The sequence below is a fragment of the Synchiropus splendidus genome, chromosome 13 (genome assembly GCF_027744825.2).
Source record: "Synchiropus splendidus isolate RoL2022-P1 chromosome 13, RoL_Sspl_1.0, whole genome shotgun sequence".
In the NCBI taxonomy this organism is placed as follows: domain Eukaryota; kingdom Metazoa; phylum Chordata; class Actinopteri; order Syngnathiformes; family Callionymidae; genus Synchiropus; species Synchiropus splendidus.
Window position 1 is genome coordinate 4,873,192 of NC_071346.1, and position 14,308 is coordinate 4,887,499.

Consider the following 14,308-nt stretch of genomic DNA (forward strand, 5'->3'; position numbering starts at 1 on the left):
CACCGCACGTTTTTAGTTTGCTCAGGCGATGGGTCTCTTCTTGTCGTGGATCGTCTCGTAGGTGTCGCTGGTCTGGAAGGACAACCCCTGAAAACACATGGATCAGTTTAGGTTACAGTTCAATAAACGGAATCACAGTGTGGAAGATAAAATATGGAATATTGAAGTCTCACCGTGTAGATGGCTGGTTCTGGGGGACGTTTCTATGGGGAAAAAATGTTATTAAAAAACATCTGTTCGTTTAATATGTAATTATTATTCAATAATAAAAAAAATAGTAAATTTCATTTTCAGTCTTGTAAGCATGTTTCACTTTATATATATATATATATATATATATATATATATATATATATATATATATATATATATATATATATATAAACAAGTAAGTACTGAAACTGCGATGGACAAAAACTAACTAGTATTTTACGTCCCTAGATTTAACTGACTGATAACTGACTAGCACTACTAGCAAGCGGTCGCAGGTCACATCACCACCACTTATCGCATGCCATACCCTGTTACGGTTCATTTCAAAAACTTTATATTTTGTTGGGACCAAAAACATATTCCCTTTAAAATATTTTATAAAACCAACATGACACACACAATGACACTACAACTCATGAATCAACACACTAAAACACTCATGAAATGTCTTCAATAAAGCAACAAAGGCATGCGTCAATAGAGGAAATCATTAAAATATGAGTCATAATTTCGACTTTCATGAGGAAACTTTGTTGACCAGAACGAAACTCTTACATTAGCATATCGGCCACATTAGCATGTCTGAGCACAAGGATGAAATCAGACTACTTTTTCATCATTCAAGTCTACATTTTGGACCCTTCTGCACATTATTGTGGACAGTTTATTTTATTTTCGTTATTTTTGGTGTCTTATCTACAGAGTTGGCTTTGTCTTTAATGCCTTTAATGTTAGTAAGATGCCTTTTATGTTGCCATAACAAGCAAGAATGTCCCACTTGTGGCAAGATTAAAGGCAATTTAATCTAATCTAATCCTAAATAATTACAAAATGAATGCAACAAAATACATATTAATAAAAGAAAAAGACATTTTACTATATATATATATTTTGGATATTACTCCAGAATCTGACAAAACTGTTTCACTATTGATCATGTTCTTCATCTCTGCCATCGGGTTTTGAGAAATATTTGGTGTTTCTCTGCCGTGCGGCAAACTCAACAGGAAGTGAGTGTGCTGAGCTGCGGTGGTGGAAACTATTAAAAAAGAGGACTGTGGTCGGCGAGCAGGAAGCCAAACGGAGCTGCCGAAGAACTTCTTGGTGAGAAGGATGACACTAAATTCAAGTTACCTCCAGATGCTTCAGGTGGGTCCTCTGACAAGACCTCTGAAACAAGAGAGGAAGAATGAGACGGTGTGTTTACACTTGTGTGTGCACTTTTTTATTGGTATTCACTCTAGGTTTTTTTCACAGCTGAGCGAACACAGGTTTCTCTAGCGTATCCCAGGTCTGCCCTGGGACCTCCTCCCAATGAAACACCTCACTAGTTGTCCGAGTTGTCCCGACACCTCTGACTTTTCTGCTGAACTGTGATTCTTGTCCGACTCTCTCCAGGCCTCCGCCCCTTTCCAACTGAGCACCGATACCGATAACTCTTTTGAATTCCTCATTTATGTTTAAAAATCATTTGAAAACGCGTATTTTTGTATTTTGATTCTCATTATTGGTCCTTTTTCTTATGTTGTTATTGTTCTTTTTCAAACTAGCATCACATTTTCGGAACCTCTTGAAGGTCAAGTCATTTTCCTTCGCCTGTAACAAGCTCAATAACACCAGTGAGTCAGAAGCCACGAGCACAGGACACTCACCCTCAGCCTGCAGTACAGCACGGTCAGAAAGATGCCGTACAGCAGCAGCAGCCCGTCCATTATCAGGCAGATCATGTCCGAGCCCAGACCTGATCACACGCTGTGGCAAAATGGAATCACAGGCAGTCAAGTTTCACCTCCGAGACCTGAGCTCCACTGAAGCTCTGCGTGACAAGATCAGGAAGTCCACAACTCTCTGTCCATCTGACGAGCGTCAAACCACTGCACCCCCCCTCGCACCACCTCCCACCGCCGCTTCTCGGCAGGAAATGAAGACGTCAAACTGGTAGAAAGTAAAAACAGTTTAATCATGAAAAAAGAAAAAAAGCTCTTCACAGCTACAGTTATCAAAACAGCTTCGACCTCAGTCGCAACTGAGGCACCGCAAACTCCAGGAGCCAGTCCGGTCCTTTCTGTGATGTGTTCGAGCGAGTGGGGATTAAGGCCGTCGCCACACGGTACAGTCACATCTCAGCCTTTCTGCTGGCAGTTCAGAAGCTTCAGCTGCACCACAGACACACGAGTGAAGCGGGATAAATTGAAATGTGTCGACACATTTTTCAACTCCTGAGTTAAACATGTGAACACAGTTGATAACATGCATGGTCCAGGAGGAGGTACATCTGGACCCAAAACTAACATCACCGACTGCACGTCTGTCTTCTGATTCCATGAGTGGAGTTGACAAATATGTTGTTAACGTTCAGATCTTTCAGCTTCTTGACATGAGGAGATGAACAATTACAATCATTCTGCTTGTTCTTTAAGGCTCGGCGACATCTGCTCAGTCTGTGTGTGGAGTGTTTTACAATGGAGACATGAGAAGGCCGGGAACAAACCCTCTCAAAAGCATAAAAAATATCGTCATGTGAACGTAGCCGAGAGTTATAGACGTAAATAAAGGCTGTTTTTGACAGTATTTTCTGTCAAATAGGTGGACAGAAACAACGTAAATGGCTCATAACTCACGTGAAATATGTGACAGTGATATTTACAGCTTTTTTTTGAGGCTTTAAAACTAGCAGTGTGGACACAGTTGTGCGTTTCTGACATGTTCAGTTTACTTTCTTATTTTTCAGAGTCTCTTTTCTCGTGGAATTTGTGTCGGCTTTAGTGTCAAACTGAAACATTTTTGATTGCTTTTAATGACAGTTCCTTTAAAACAGATCTCTTCAAAAATCTGACCAACGATAAAAGAACATCTCTCGGGAGTTAAAATGTCCTGTCATGTGACAATTGACATGTGGTCGCAGTGACCACACAAGGCCCAAAGCAACTGAGGGTCTTTGTTTCTTCTTAGAGAAGATCAGAAATGTGTGACTCAAGCGAGGCAGTTAACTTTCACATTCAGTGACTAAAACCCCTGTCGTGTGGACACGTCCAAGCGAGAGCAGGACTGGAATTAGTTTATGACACCTGAAAAAACAAGGCTGACGCAGCAGAAGTACCTTATTTCACCATTTTGTGTGTAACTACTTGGTTCTCAGGGAGCGACTGATCTGTTTCCAAATATATAAAATGAGAAATAAAAAAATCAGTCATTGATCATTGACCACTTTACATTCCATTCACGTTTGTGTCAAAGTAAGGCGTCAAAAATGTTTAGTACAAAAGTGAAAAATGCAATGGTGTGGACGCGTCCATGTTTAGCAGCAGTCAGTAAATCAATGGATTATTCTTCCATATATTTTTGGGTGATGACTGGTGATATTAAGAAATTAAAAAAAAATGATGGCCGTTTTTATGTTTTAAGGCAGATGATGAGCGTTTAGTGTTCAAGTGTCTTTAAAATGTAGTCGTGTGGACGCGGCCCAGGTTGGGTGAGCAAAGAATGGCGACAATGATGTAAAAAAATAGTAAAAAAGCAACATTTCTTCTTCTTTTCTGTTGAGCGTTCCACAGCGTTTTAAGGCCGACCGGTGTGAACAACCGTTAAAAGTGGAACCGTTTCCTAATAAATCTTGCTTTTCCCTGAAGGCAGAGGCGTGAACTGAAATGGGAAAATGACTTTAAGGCAGCAGAACAAGGGTTGATGGATGAGCGGTGCGTGAGTCTGGTGAAAGTTTTAGTCGGTTACTTGAGTTATAAAATGTCAACACACGACTGGTGGATTAACAAAAGCTGCATATTTGGACACAAGAGTCAGTGGAGCATCGGCCACGCCCACTCCGGAATGTCCCTCCAAAAGAGATTCAAAGAAGAAGGTGTCAATCCAGCGCTACATTCTCAGTTAGAAGACGAGTTTATAAACAGGAAGTCTGCGTTCTGCTTCACAGGAAGTGATGACGTCGCGCTGATGTTGAGTCAGCGCTTTAAAATAGTCCAGTGGTCACATGGCTGAAAAAAAAGTCTTGAGACGTTTGAGGAAGCCTCGTGGCGGGTGGGCTCCCGGCGCATCAGACTGACGTCTCGGACTGAAGCCGCATCACGAACTTGTGGCTCTTGGGGTCCACGAACTCCTCGCTCAGACGCAGGAAGGGCAGCGGCGTCACCGTGACGACCAGGGAGAAGTCCAGGCGCCGCATAGAGAAGACAAGGCCCTGGCGCAGCGCTGACGTCACCGGCTCCTCGCTCACCAGCGTCCACTGGCGCCCCCTGCCGTTCTGCTGCTGGTACTGCATGGTAGGACCCGGCGTGAGGTAGCGCTCCAGGAAGGCCTGCGAACACCAGAACTGTTACAGCAACCTTGTTCCATTTCCTCCAACGCTACTCTATCTGTGACCATTAACCCTGAATAACAGACATTTCTCACTTTTCTAAACGATGACATCAGTTCCTTCAGGAGGCCAAACGTACCTTGGGCGTCATGTTGTGGGTGATGCAGAACTGGAGGTGCGTCAGGATGCTCTCCATGCTGTGGAAGGCCTGCTGCCGGGTGGTCCTCAGGTACTTCTGCATGGCCCGTGCCATCGGGGCGAAGATGGCCTGAGCTGCCTCTCGGGGATCCATCACCTCTCTGGGGTGTTTGGGGGACGACGTCATCTCTTCTTCCTGCAGACGCTTGATGTGCGTGAAGGCTTCTTCCACCGCCACCACCAGCCTGGAGAGCAACAGCAGGCACACCGTCATCGGGCAGCCGAGCGGCACCAAGACGCTAACGTGTTAGCCAAGCGTACCTAGCCTTGCGCTTGCGGACTCTGCGGTCCATCTCAGCCTCCTCGTAGTAGAACTCGTTGTGGGAGTTGTCTCTCCGGCGAGCAGCAGCGGCGATCATGGCCCGAGACTGACCCGTGGAGTTGTTGGTGGTGTTTTCTGCGCAAAGAGAACAGAAGGGTTTGTGAGGACTCCAGTTAGATTTAAAGCTTGATCTTTAAAAACGAAGATAATCACAGCAAGCCTTTGTTGTTGAACTAACTGAAGGGAATAAATATATACCTGTATACTCGAAAGGACTCGTAGATGATGCTGTAATATATTTCTAAACCACAAAGAGGCGCTGTTGGCAAAGGGGAAGACGGACGGTTTGTTTTCAAAAGTTGCCACGACCTAAATTAGTTTCAGTTTCAGTTTATTTGCTCCTGCACTCATTTTAAAAGTTCCCATTTCATGATTTTTTTAAACAATATTTAAATCAGTTTGGGTCGATGTTCTACTTCTCAGAGTCGGTCCGCCATGACGCTTTCTGACATCACACTTTCACAGTTATGTCATTATGATCACCAGTTTTCTTACCATCCAGAGAGTAAACTTTGAACCCCGTCATCTTCTTGGACAGGATGGACTTGGGCAGGTTGACCAGCGCTGGGTTGTACACAGGAAAGTCATTATAGTATCGGTCCAAAACCCAGACGGCAGCTCGCTGGACACTGGAATACAAATAAAAAGCTTTGCGTTATGACCCTCATATCTGGAGAGAAAGCGATGACCCATGTATAGAGGTCAGCCTGTGACCTCAACAGCACTGACAGATGTGGGGAACTCACCTGAGATGACCCACGTTGTAGAACCGGCTGGCTCCGTCTGTACTCCGGACCACTTTGAGGCAGAAGGCGGGCTGCAGGTGTCGGACCTCCAGCAGCACCAGGGCCAGGTACTGGATGAACAGCAGTGCGTCCACCAGCGACGCAGCATACTCTACGATGCCCCTGTAGTCTCGCTCGCGGGGCTCTAGCACCCGGACCCCGTAGAAGAGCCAGTACGAGGCCACGAAGAGGAAGACCAGAACCATCAGCAGGCAGCGGAAGACGAAGAAGCGGGGCAGGGTGGCCCGTGGTGGCCGCAGGAACAGAGCCCAAGAGGAGATGAGCAGTACCAGCAGCTTGAAGGCCAGAGAGACGTACAGACCCTCGCAGGGGGTCCCACAGGCCTCCAGGGAGTCTCGCCACAGGACCTGCGGCAGGATGAGGAAGGCCAGCGGCGTCACCAGAGCAAAGAAGCTCAGGATGCCTCCCAACGCCGGCCCGATGAAGCGCTTGCACTCCAGCGGCGTGGACTCCTCCAGGTCTTTGGTGAGGCGGGTCAGGTCTTCGTTGGAGATGCTGTGTTCCGAGGTGCCCGTGACCACGGTGGTGGTCTCGCCCCAGTTGTCATCCTGTTGCAGACGGACGAGTTACCGTACAAAGCTCCAGCCAAGACATTCTCAAGCCAAACTAAAATGGTTCAATAGCTTTTCTATTAACAAAAGCGATCCATTAGAGCGCCCCCTGCAGGACAGATGCAGTTAACTGACCCGTTCCTCTCCTCGGGTGGACTCGGCGTCCAGCAGCGGCTCTCCTGGGGTCTGGATGGTCACCGACTTGTCTCCGCGGCTGCTTCCATCTCGGCTTTTCGAGCGATGCCGATCCCGCCGCTCCCTGTAAGACACACAGGCACCGTCGTCACGCCACAGCGTTGTGTCTCTCGGATCAAAAACCTTTCATGTCTGCCGGAGTCGGGACCCTTGTTGTCTCATTTTAATTTGTATGCAGGCGGAGAGGGGAAGGGTGTGTGAGATCATGTGTGTGTTGCAGCAACGCTCTGTATGTTTGTAATTACTTCCAGTTTACGTGCCTCCGTGCGTGTTGTGTGTGTGTGTGTGTGTGTGTGTGTGTGTGAACGTCGAACCGGGGCAAAGGGAAGTGGTGCTTTGCATTGATGTGTAGTCATACATGTGTATCAGTCTGGTAGTGTGTGTTTGTGTCACTGCTCCACTGAGAGCACAATGATTACTTCCAGACGTCTGTGTGTTTGTCTGAGCGAGCTCTGCACCTCCACCATGAGAGAGAGAGAGAGAGAGAGAGTGTGTGTGTGTGTGTGTGTGTGTGTGTGTGTGTGTGTGTGTGTGTGAGAGCAGATAATTATGTGTGTGTCTGCGAGCAGATAATTGTGTGTGTGTGTGAGTGTGTCAGAGAGTCAGTCTGCCTTGCCAACGTTCAACACAAATATCATGCAGGCATCTGCTGCAGAACCTCCTGGTTCTGCCGTAGAAAACGTTACAGTCTGTTTGAAACCTTTTCCCGACAAGAGATGAGGCGCTGACATAAGATAATCCAGTCTGAGAGGAAGCTCCATCAAACACAGCGACAGGCAGCAACACGTCACGTCGACAAGTTGACACTGGAGTCTACAGGAGTTTCGCAGCTTTGGGTGGTCTGCTAGTTAACATCCTAGCCAGTCAGAAGTTCAAGCGGAGACAGACAGGTCGCGGGGTTTACCTGTGTTTGCGCGAACTCCTGGAGTGGGACGACTTGTAGGAGTAGCCCGAGTACTGCGACTCGTTGTCCATGTCTCGGGTCGGGGGTGAGCGGGCTTTACGAGCCCCGCCTCCGCCTCCTCCGCCCGGGCCGCACTGCCGCCCGACGCCTCCCAGCTGACTCTTGCGCTCGGAGATGGACTTCCCCGAGAGCGGCAGCGGCAGCTTGAGCAGGTCAACTTTGCTCCTGAGGGAATCTATCTTGGAGGCCGACGCGGAGGGGGAGGGAGAGAAGGGGGAGAGCGGGGGAGGCCGAAGAGAGGAGCAGGAAGAGGAGAGGGAGACAGGAGAGTGACCAGGACGCCAGGATCTGGAAGAGAAACACGTCACAATAAGTCATGTGGCACCGAAGAACGCATCAAGCGACGTCAAGATGACATCACTTTCTGTTTCACAAATGGAGCAAGCAGCATTTATATTACGAAGACTTTAATAGTGGTGGAGGAAGTTAAGAAGTTAAACGTGGTGAGGAGCCTGAGAGACTCCACTTCTTGCTGACTCATCATAAATGCTATTATATTATTATAGTCATTTCCCAGCTGAAAAATGCTTTTCGTTCATTTGTGTTCCTCCCTCCCAGAAAGTGAATGACACAAAGATCAGACTCCACCCACTGACACACATTAACTCTGATCTGAAGGTGTGTGTGAGTGTGTGTGTTTACATCTCGGCCGAGGTTAATCATCACGCCGCACCAGAAGTGATCTTTAGCCGCCGATAGCTTGCGCACAAAGGCAGCCATATTGGATTACAGTGTTTTCACTAAACTTGTTTGGCCTCCTCCTCCTCTCTCACCGTCTCACATTCCCCGCTGCACTCTCCCCGTCACCTTGGTAACTGAACCTCGCCGCTGCCATGGCGATGAAAGAGGGCGTTCAGTCAGAGGGGGGGTAAGAGGTTGACAGTCGTCGTGGAAACACGACCCTGCGCTGCCCTCGCTGACAGAGATCTCCATGCTGGAGAATCGGCCGAAGAGAGGTGGCGACATGACGGATGTCGGCCTGTCACACGCTGGTTAATTGATAAAAGGGGGCGGGGCTCGGCGGGACAAGAGCAAAATGAAGAGGGATGGCCGCTGCCATCGCTGCCTCAACTGGAGTGGCGGGAATTTCATCTTAAATCTGATTCTATATTTGACTTTCTGAGATTAACTGATGTGGTGTTGAGGAGGGGAAACAGCGCCACAGAGAGATGGACTCATTTTTCTTCCACTAAATAGATCAGTAAGTCATCAACAAAGAAAAAATAGCGTAAAAACACCATGGCATTGGACTTGTTTCTGTCTTGTTCCTTAACAAAACTGGTGTCTTACACCAGTTAACAAGTTAAAATTACAAAAAAAAGAGCACAGGTGCTATATCACTGTTAGCATACAGCTAAAAATGCTAATAGCTACTTGAAACTAAGAAAATTCGTTTTTGTATAACAATTTTATTTCTGAGGACTGAATTTCCAGGCCAGAAAAACAGTCATTTTGTAAGGCAGAAGAAGCCAGGCTACATTTTGATCCGGACTTTAAAGTCAAAGAGCATTGTTGACAGCCCTGTAGCTTGAAAACATGACGCTAATTCATCCATTATTCCCAACTAATCCCGTCTAACTCGTGAACGGCGGCACATTCAGGACTCAAACTTGCACAGCCCAAAAGCCGTTCTAGTTAAATTCACTGAATCCTTCTTCACCTTTCAAACTCCTCCAGTCAGCTGTATCATTATGACCACTTGGACAATGTGTAAACGTATCCGCACTTGAGGGACTGCTGGAGTTGAACTTCAGGTTTGAACACAATGAAGGGATGAACGGTGTCAAAGACAAGGGTGGGGACCGGAACGAGGTGCAGGATGACGCCGTCAATCACATAGAGAATATCAGGGATTTTAGACCCTTCTCCCAAAAAAAAGGTAGCAGCCATGGACGTCTGTCGTGAGACAGGACGACGACACACGAGTGTGAGTGACAGCATGACGGCGAGGAGATGGAGAAACAGAGGATCTACTGAAGGTGTGGTCCAGCAGGGATCTAGTTTCTATTCACCCGCGTCCCGCTTCACCAGCCGCCTCACAACAACCACTTATGTTAAATTCATGTCAACTGATTCACGCTCCGCTGCCGGAGACTGTTATTAAAAAGAGAATGAGGACGACACTGCGCTCCACTGTTTTCTAGTCGCATGACAACATTTTCAGGAAGTCCATGCAATGTTCAGGAATGTGTCCGAAGACCTTGTTAGACACCCAAAACGGCCACCATTTTTTCATTTTTGCCCATCAATTATTTCCTAAAAGCTTCATTCAAATCTTTTTTCCATTTTCTTCTTTTCCTTTCACATTTTTACATTCTATTAGAAATGTCTTCAAGTCTTCATTTACTATGCACTAAGATAATTTTTCTTCTTTTTCTTGGTGAGTTATGTATTTTTTCTGACTCTATCTTTAATTTTTCATTTTTTGTTTATTTATTTTTTTTACCTACAACTGAGTTGCGTGAGGTCATTCTGACACTTCGGGGATCAAGTTTTCAGTGACAGCCTTCTTGGTCGTGCCAACACTTGGGCTGACTTGAAAACAAAGCTGCTGACAAGCAAATGTTCCCGAGTGGTCACTTAAGAGCCAAACACTCATGAGGTGAGCTCATAAGTGGAGTCAGAAGACGACTCACTCTGCACTGCACATTCTTGTGTGTGACGGAGGGTGAATCATCCGTGTGTGTGTGTGTGTGTGTGTGTGTGTGGTCTCAGATGAAACCCTTGGACTGACTCCATTAATGGTGAGGTTGTCTCCATCACAGACCCAAGCCAAATATTCCTGCAGTGCTTTTGAACCTGCTCACTCACTAATGGTTGGTTTTTATGTGTCAAACTCGCGGCCCCGGGGCGAAGCCAGCTACGGCTGGGCGTCGTTAAAGACATTTTAATTTGGGTTCTTCAGAAGACAGACTGAGCTCACAAGTCCTGCAGCAGCCGGCGACTTAGTTGTGCAGCGACAGATCAGAAAGTGGTGAAAAGTGCAGCCTCGGTTTGAAGAATCAGGATCAAAAAGTAGAACCTGAAAAACGACAGCTGCCACTTGGATTCACGCAACTCTGAACTTGAAATTCCAAAACAGAACTAGCAAAAAATGCTCCAACAGCACAAGTCCATGAAGTGATGTGTGAAGTAACCACCTCCCTCCAATAGGCTGCAGTCTAGTTGAGTGCTGCAACTCACATTTAGCTAGGTAGCATCACCTCACTCATGGCTACATTCAAGTCATTGTTTAAATGTCACATCACGCGGGGTTTAGGTCGCCATAATGTTTCCAAGAATTCTTTACTGTTCCTCACAAGATTTATTTTTAGCCCTGATGATTTATTTTTTTAATACTTTTTTGTTTTCTTTATATTAATTGTTTATTTTTCCATTTTCCAGCTGAATATTTTAAGAAACATTGTGATACAAGTTGTTGTCACTAGCATTATGCTAACTTCAGAGGAAACTGAATTTAACAGAGGTACTAACGCACTGCTGTGTCGGTCCACTTGTGTGTTTGTTTTGACTGTTGCTAACTGAAGCCATCCTGAACCATCAGCTCCGAACCAGAGCAGTGTCAGTCTCAGACAAATCCACTGACAGGAAGTGGAGCTCCACAAACTAAATTAAAGTCATGTGACCTTAAACTGTTGTCTCAGCGGCGGGTGGACCTGTCAAACATTTCTCCGCTGCCGGCAGCATGACAGCAGCTGTCGCCCGGAAGAGCAATCTGGAACATCTCTGAGCCCTCGGAAGCCATTTGAGGACCAACTGTGAAAATAAGTCCGCACACACTCATCAGGCCACACACACACTGTGACAGCAGAGGCAACAACTGGACCCACATGAGCAGGTGGTTCCGACCCGTCACTCTTAAGCGCTCCAGCTGATCTATGCCGACTTGGTTCAGGAGGACCTTAAAAGCCCACATCAAAAGCTCATCTCCACCTCTGAATCTAACTGCACTGGACCGGGTCTTTGTTTACGTCCAGTGGAGCTAAATCAGAACCTTTTAAACACGTCCGCTGGAGTTGAGAGGAGCGGTGGAGGGGGAGGACAACTGGGGTTTCTGGCAGGGTCCAGGGAACCCAGACAAAGATTTATTCTACGTCTCAGATCTTCTGAAAAGTCTCAGGAAGTCATAGATTAACAATGAGACGCTACCTCAACTGTCTTCTCCTGGTGGAGCAGCGGTTCTAGTCCCAGTCTCTTCTGCATGAATGAGTTTCGCATGTACGTCTCACTATAAAGCTGGTAACCACAGAACTGTCTTTTGGCTCAGCTCTCATAATGGATGGAAACATCTCTAACCAGGGTAACATCTCTAAGTCACTTTTCAAGGCAAAAAAACTGAGTTATTATCCACCGCCATTTAAGACACGTCATGTGATAACCGCGGCGAGAAGCTCGCGGTTTAAACTCCTTAACCGTCTGCGCGACTTCCACAACAAACGACCGAAGCGTCAGGTGATTTATATGTTGCCAAAATATTAGCAAAGTAAAAGCCTCCCGTGCTTTCAGGCCTTTTCAGGTTCTTGTATTTCAAAGTGAGGAGTAGATGGCTGTGGTTTTTAAAAGGAGCAGCCCGAGGAGACCTGGGTCCTTCTGCTGCGGAGCTTTTATAGACCTGGTGGCTTTTTATGAGCGTCTTTGTTTCCCTCCTGTTTGTTTTACACTAACGGCATCTATACGTCTCACAAACATTAGGTGCTTAAAACTCACAATGTTTATTTCAAATGTATTTTTCAATTATTATACAAGCCTGGTGTTGCTATAGCAACAAAACTAGTTTTCGTCTTTTGCTAAATGAGCTCAATTAGATGATATTCAGAGACCATTTTATTTAAAATGTCATATATTAATGGGAATTTTCCTGGTTGAAAATGGGATACAATTATTTGGACACACAAATTTAACTTGTAATGCACTGAAGAAGCTGGACGTGCTCGTGTATATAGGCTCATATTTTCAGAAAAACATTTTCAGTTGGCTTTTTTTCAGTTGATCATTTAGAGAAAACGCATTGTAGTTCGACGCTACCTGTTGGCACAAAAAGCTAACGTGTGCTGTAATTTTAATTTTGAACATATACATTTTAAGAGACTCATGTACAAAATAAAAACACTGTAGTGTTAAACAAGTCTACTTATTACATTTGCTAATGTCTACGTTGCTTCAGTGTGGAAAGGCGGCCATTTTCTGGAAACATTATTGTCGGTATTTTTACAGAATTCTACGACAGCAATGTTACTTGTTGATGTATTTACTTTTCGACTTAAAATTGGAGGAAATAGAAAGCACTTTGAAATTCAAATAACGAGTTAAACCACAGACACACACTTTTCCTGTGAATGTAAATGACTTCTGTATGCTAATGTTACGAGTTTTAAAGTATTTTTTCAGTCGAATTTAAACGTTTTTGGACAGATTTTTAACGATTTAAAGAAGGTTTCGCTTCAGTCTGGCTCGGTTTCAGCGTCCACACTGGATCTGGAGGAAGAAATTCAAGATCCACTTCTGGAAGGTAAACAAGGACGAGCTCTCCGGGGACAATGGAGACTCCCCGGCCGCTGCTGGTGGTCCGGAACCAGGATGACTCCGACCCCCTCCGAACCAGAAAATGAATGGAGAAGCCCGGAGGAGGGTCGCGGAGCCGCGGATGCTCAGAGCGGCTCCACTACTCCTCCGTCTGGTCTTTGTTTGCGGACGAACACGGCGCTTCGGCGGCCACGGCGGACCCGAGAGCGACGTGGCTCGGCGACAATAGCGGCTCTGCAAGTTCGCTCGGAGAAAGGACGACCACCACCACCACCGTCCTCCCTCCATTGTTCCAGCGAACCGCAGAAGCCGCAGCCGCGCCGCTTCCCCCCGGCGTCCAACACACAACCAGCGCAGCTTTAGAGCACATTTAAGTCGGATAAAAGAGCACTTACTTAGTTCTGAAGGTCCATTGAGGTATTTCTCTCACTTTCCACTTTCTTTCCACCCAGCCTCTGGTCCGTGCGCCCCGCCTCTGCTCCGCGCTGACCCCGCCTCTGCTTCCCCGCCCCGGGGGGTCTGGGCTGGGGTGTGAATGTACGGGAGCATGGGAGGGACAAAATGCAAAATGTCGTCTGTTAAATATTACAATTTTGTTGTATTGTAGCTGATAAATAAACTAAAAATGATATTTGATTGACTGCTCGGATTTATTCTAATCTAAGGTCATTTTCTTTTTATTTTAAGAGCTACTTTTTGAGTGACAGTTTTCAGTCAGTACAGAAAATGTCCATTTTTTTCATGTTACTTTTTCAGGTTCAACTCCTCCCCCCATTTCGGCTTTTGAAGTTTGAATGTGATGTTCAAACTTGACGTAAACAATAAATAAAATCCAATAAAACCTCACCTTGAATACCAGGTGAATTCCACAAATTATTATTTTCACTCAATTCCGCTCTTCCACCTTGACATTGACGTCTAAACTTTAAGGTCGATTTATTGCTGCTTTCTTCTTCGGTGGTTGAAATATTTTCAGTGCTCAAAAGTCAAGCTCCCGACAGGCGCCACCATTTGGTTAATCCCCGCCTGGCACTCTGCTGCAACCAGAATGACTGAAGAACAAGATAAATGGCGACCACTTACTGCCTCCATGTTGGATCCCGATCCTCCCCAGAGACCCTTCAGACCACCAGAACCAAGCCCCCTAACCCTTGCACCAGAACCCAGGACTGGGTCAGCTCTTGAGGCATTCATGGTCCGGATGTTGATTAGAGGTCATTTCAATCC

General features: G+C 46.1%; 1 protein-coding gene across 1 annotated transcript; it reads right to left on the bottom strand.

The window, feature by feature from the left end:
* Positions 1–3,406: 3,406 nt before the first annotated feature.
* Positions 3,407–13,585, bottom strand: LOC128769992 (vang-like protein 2). The gene is made up of 8 exons (XM_053884182.1): positions 13,477–13,585; positions 7,499–7,846; positions 6,535–6,658; positions 5,789–6,396; positions 5,538–5,671; positions 4,982–5,117; positions 4,662–4,905; positions 3,407–4,522 (listed from the first exon to the last, which is right to left on the bottom strand). Exons 2-8 carry the CDS (start codon positions 7,567–7,569, stop codon positions 4,262–4,264), a joined length of 1,578 nt encoding a protein of 525 aa, XP_053740157.1. The 5' UTR covers positions 7,570–7,846; positions 13,477–13,585; the 3' UTR covers positions 3,407–4,261.
* Between the last annotated feature and the right edge of the window lie 723 nt (positions 13,586–14,308).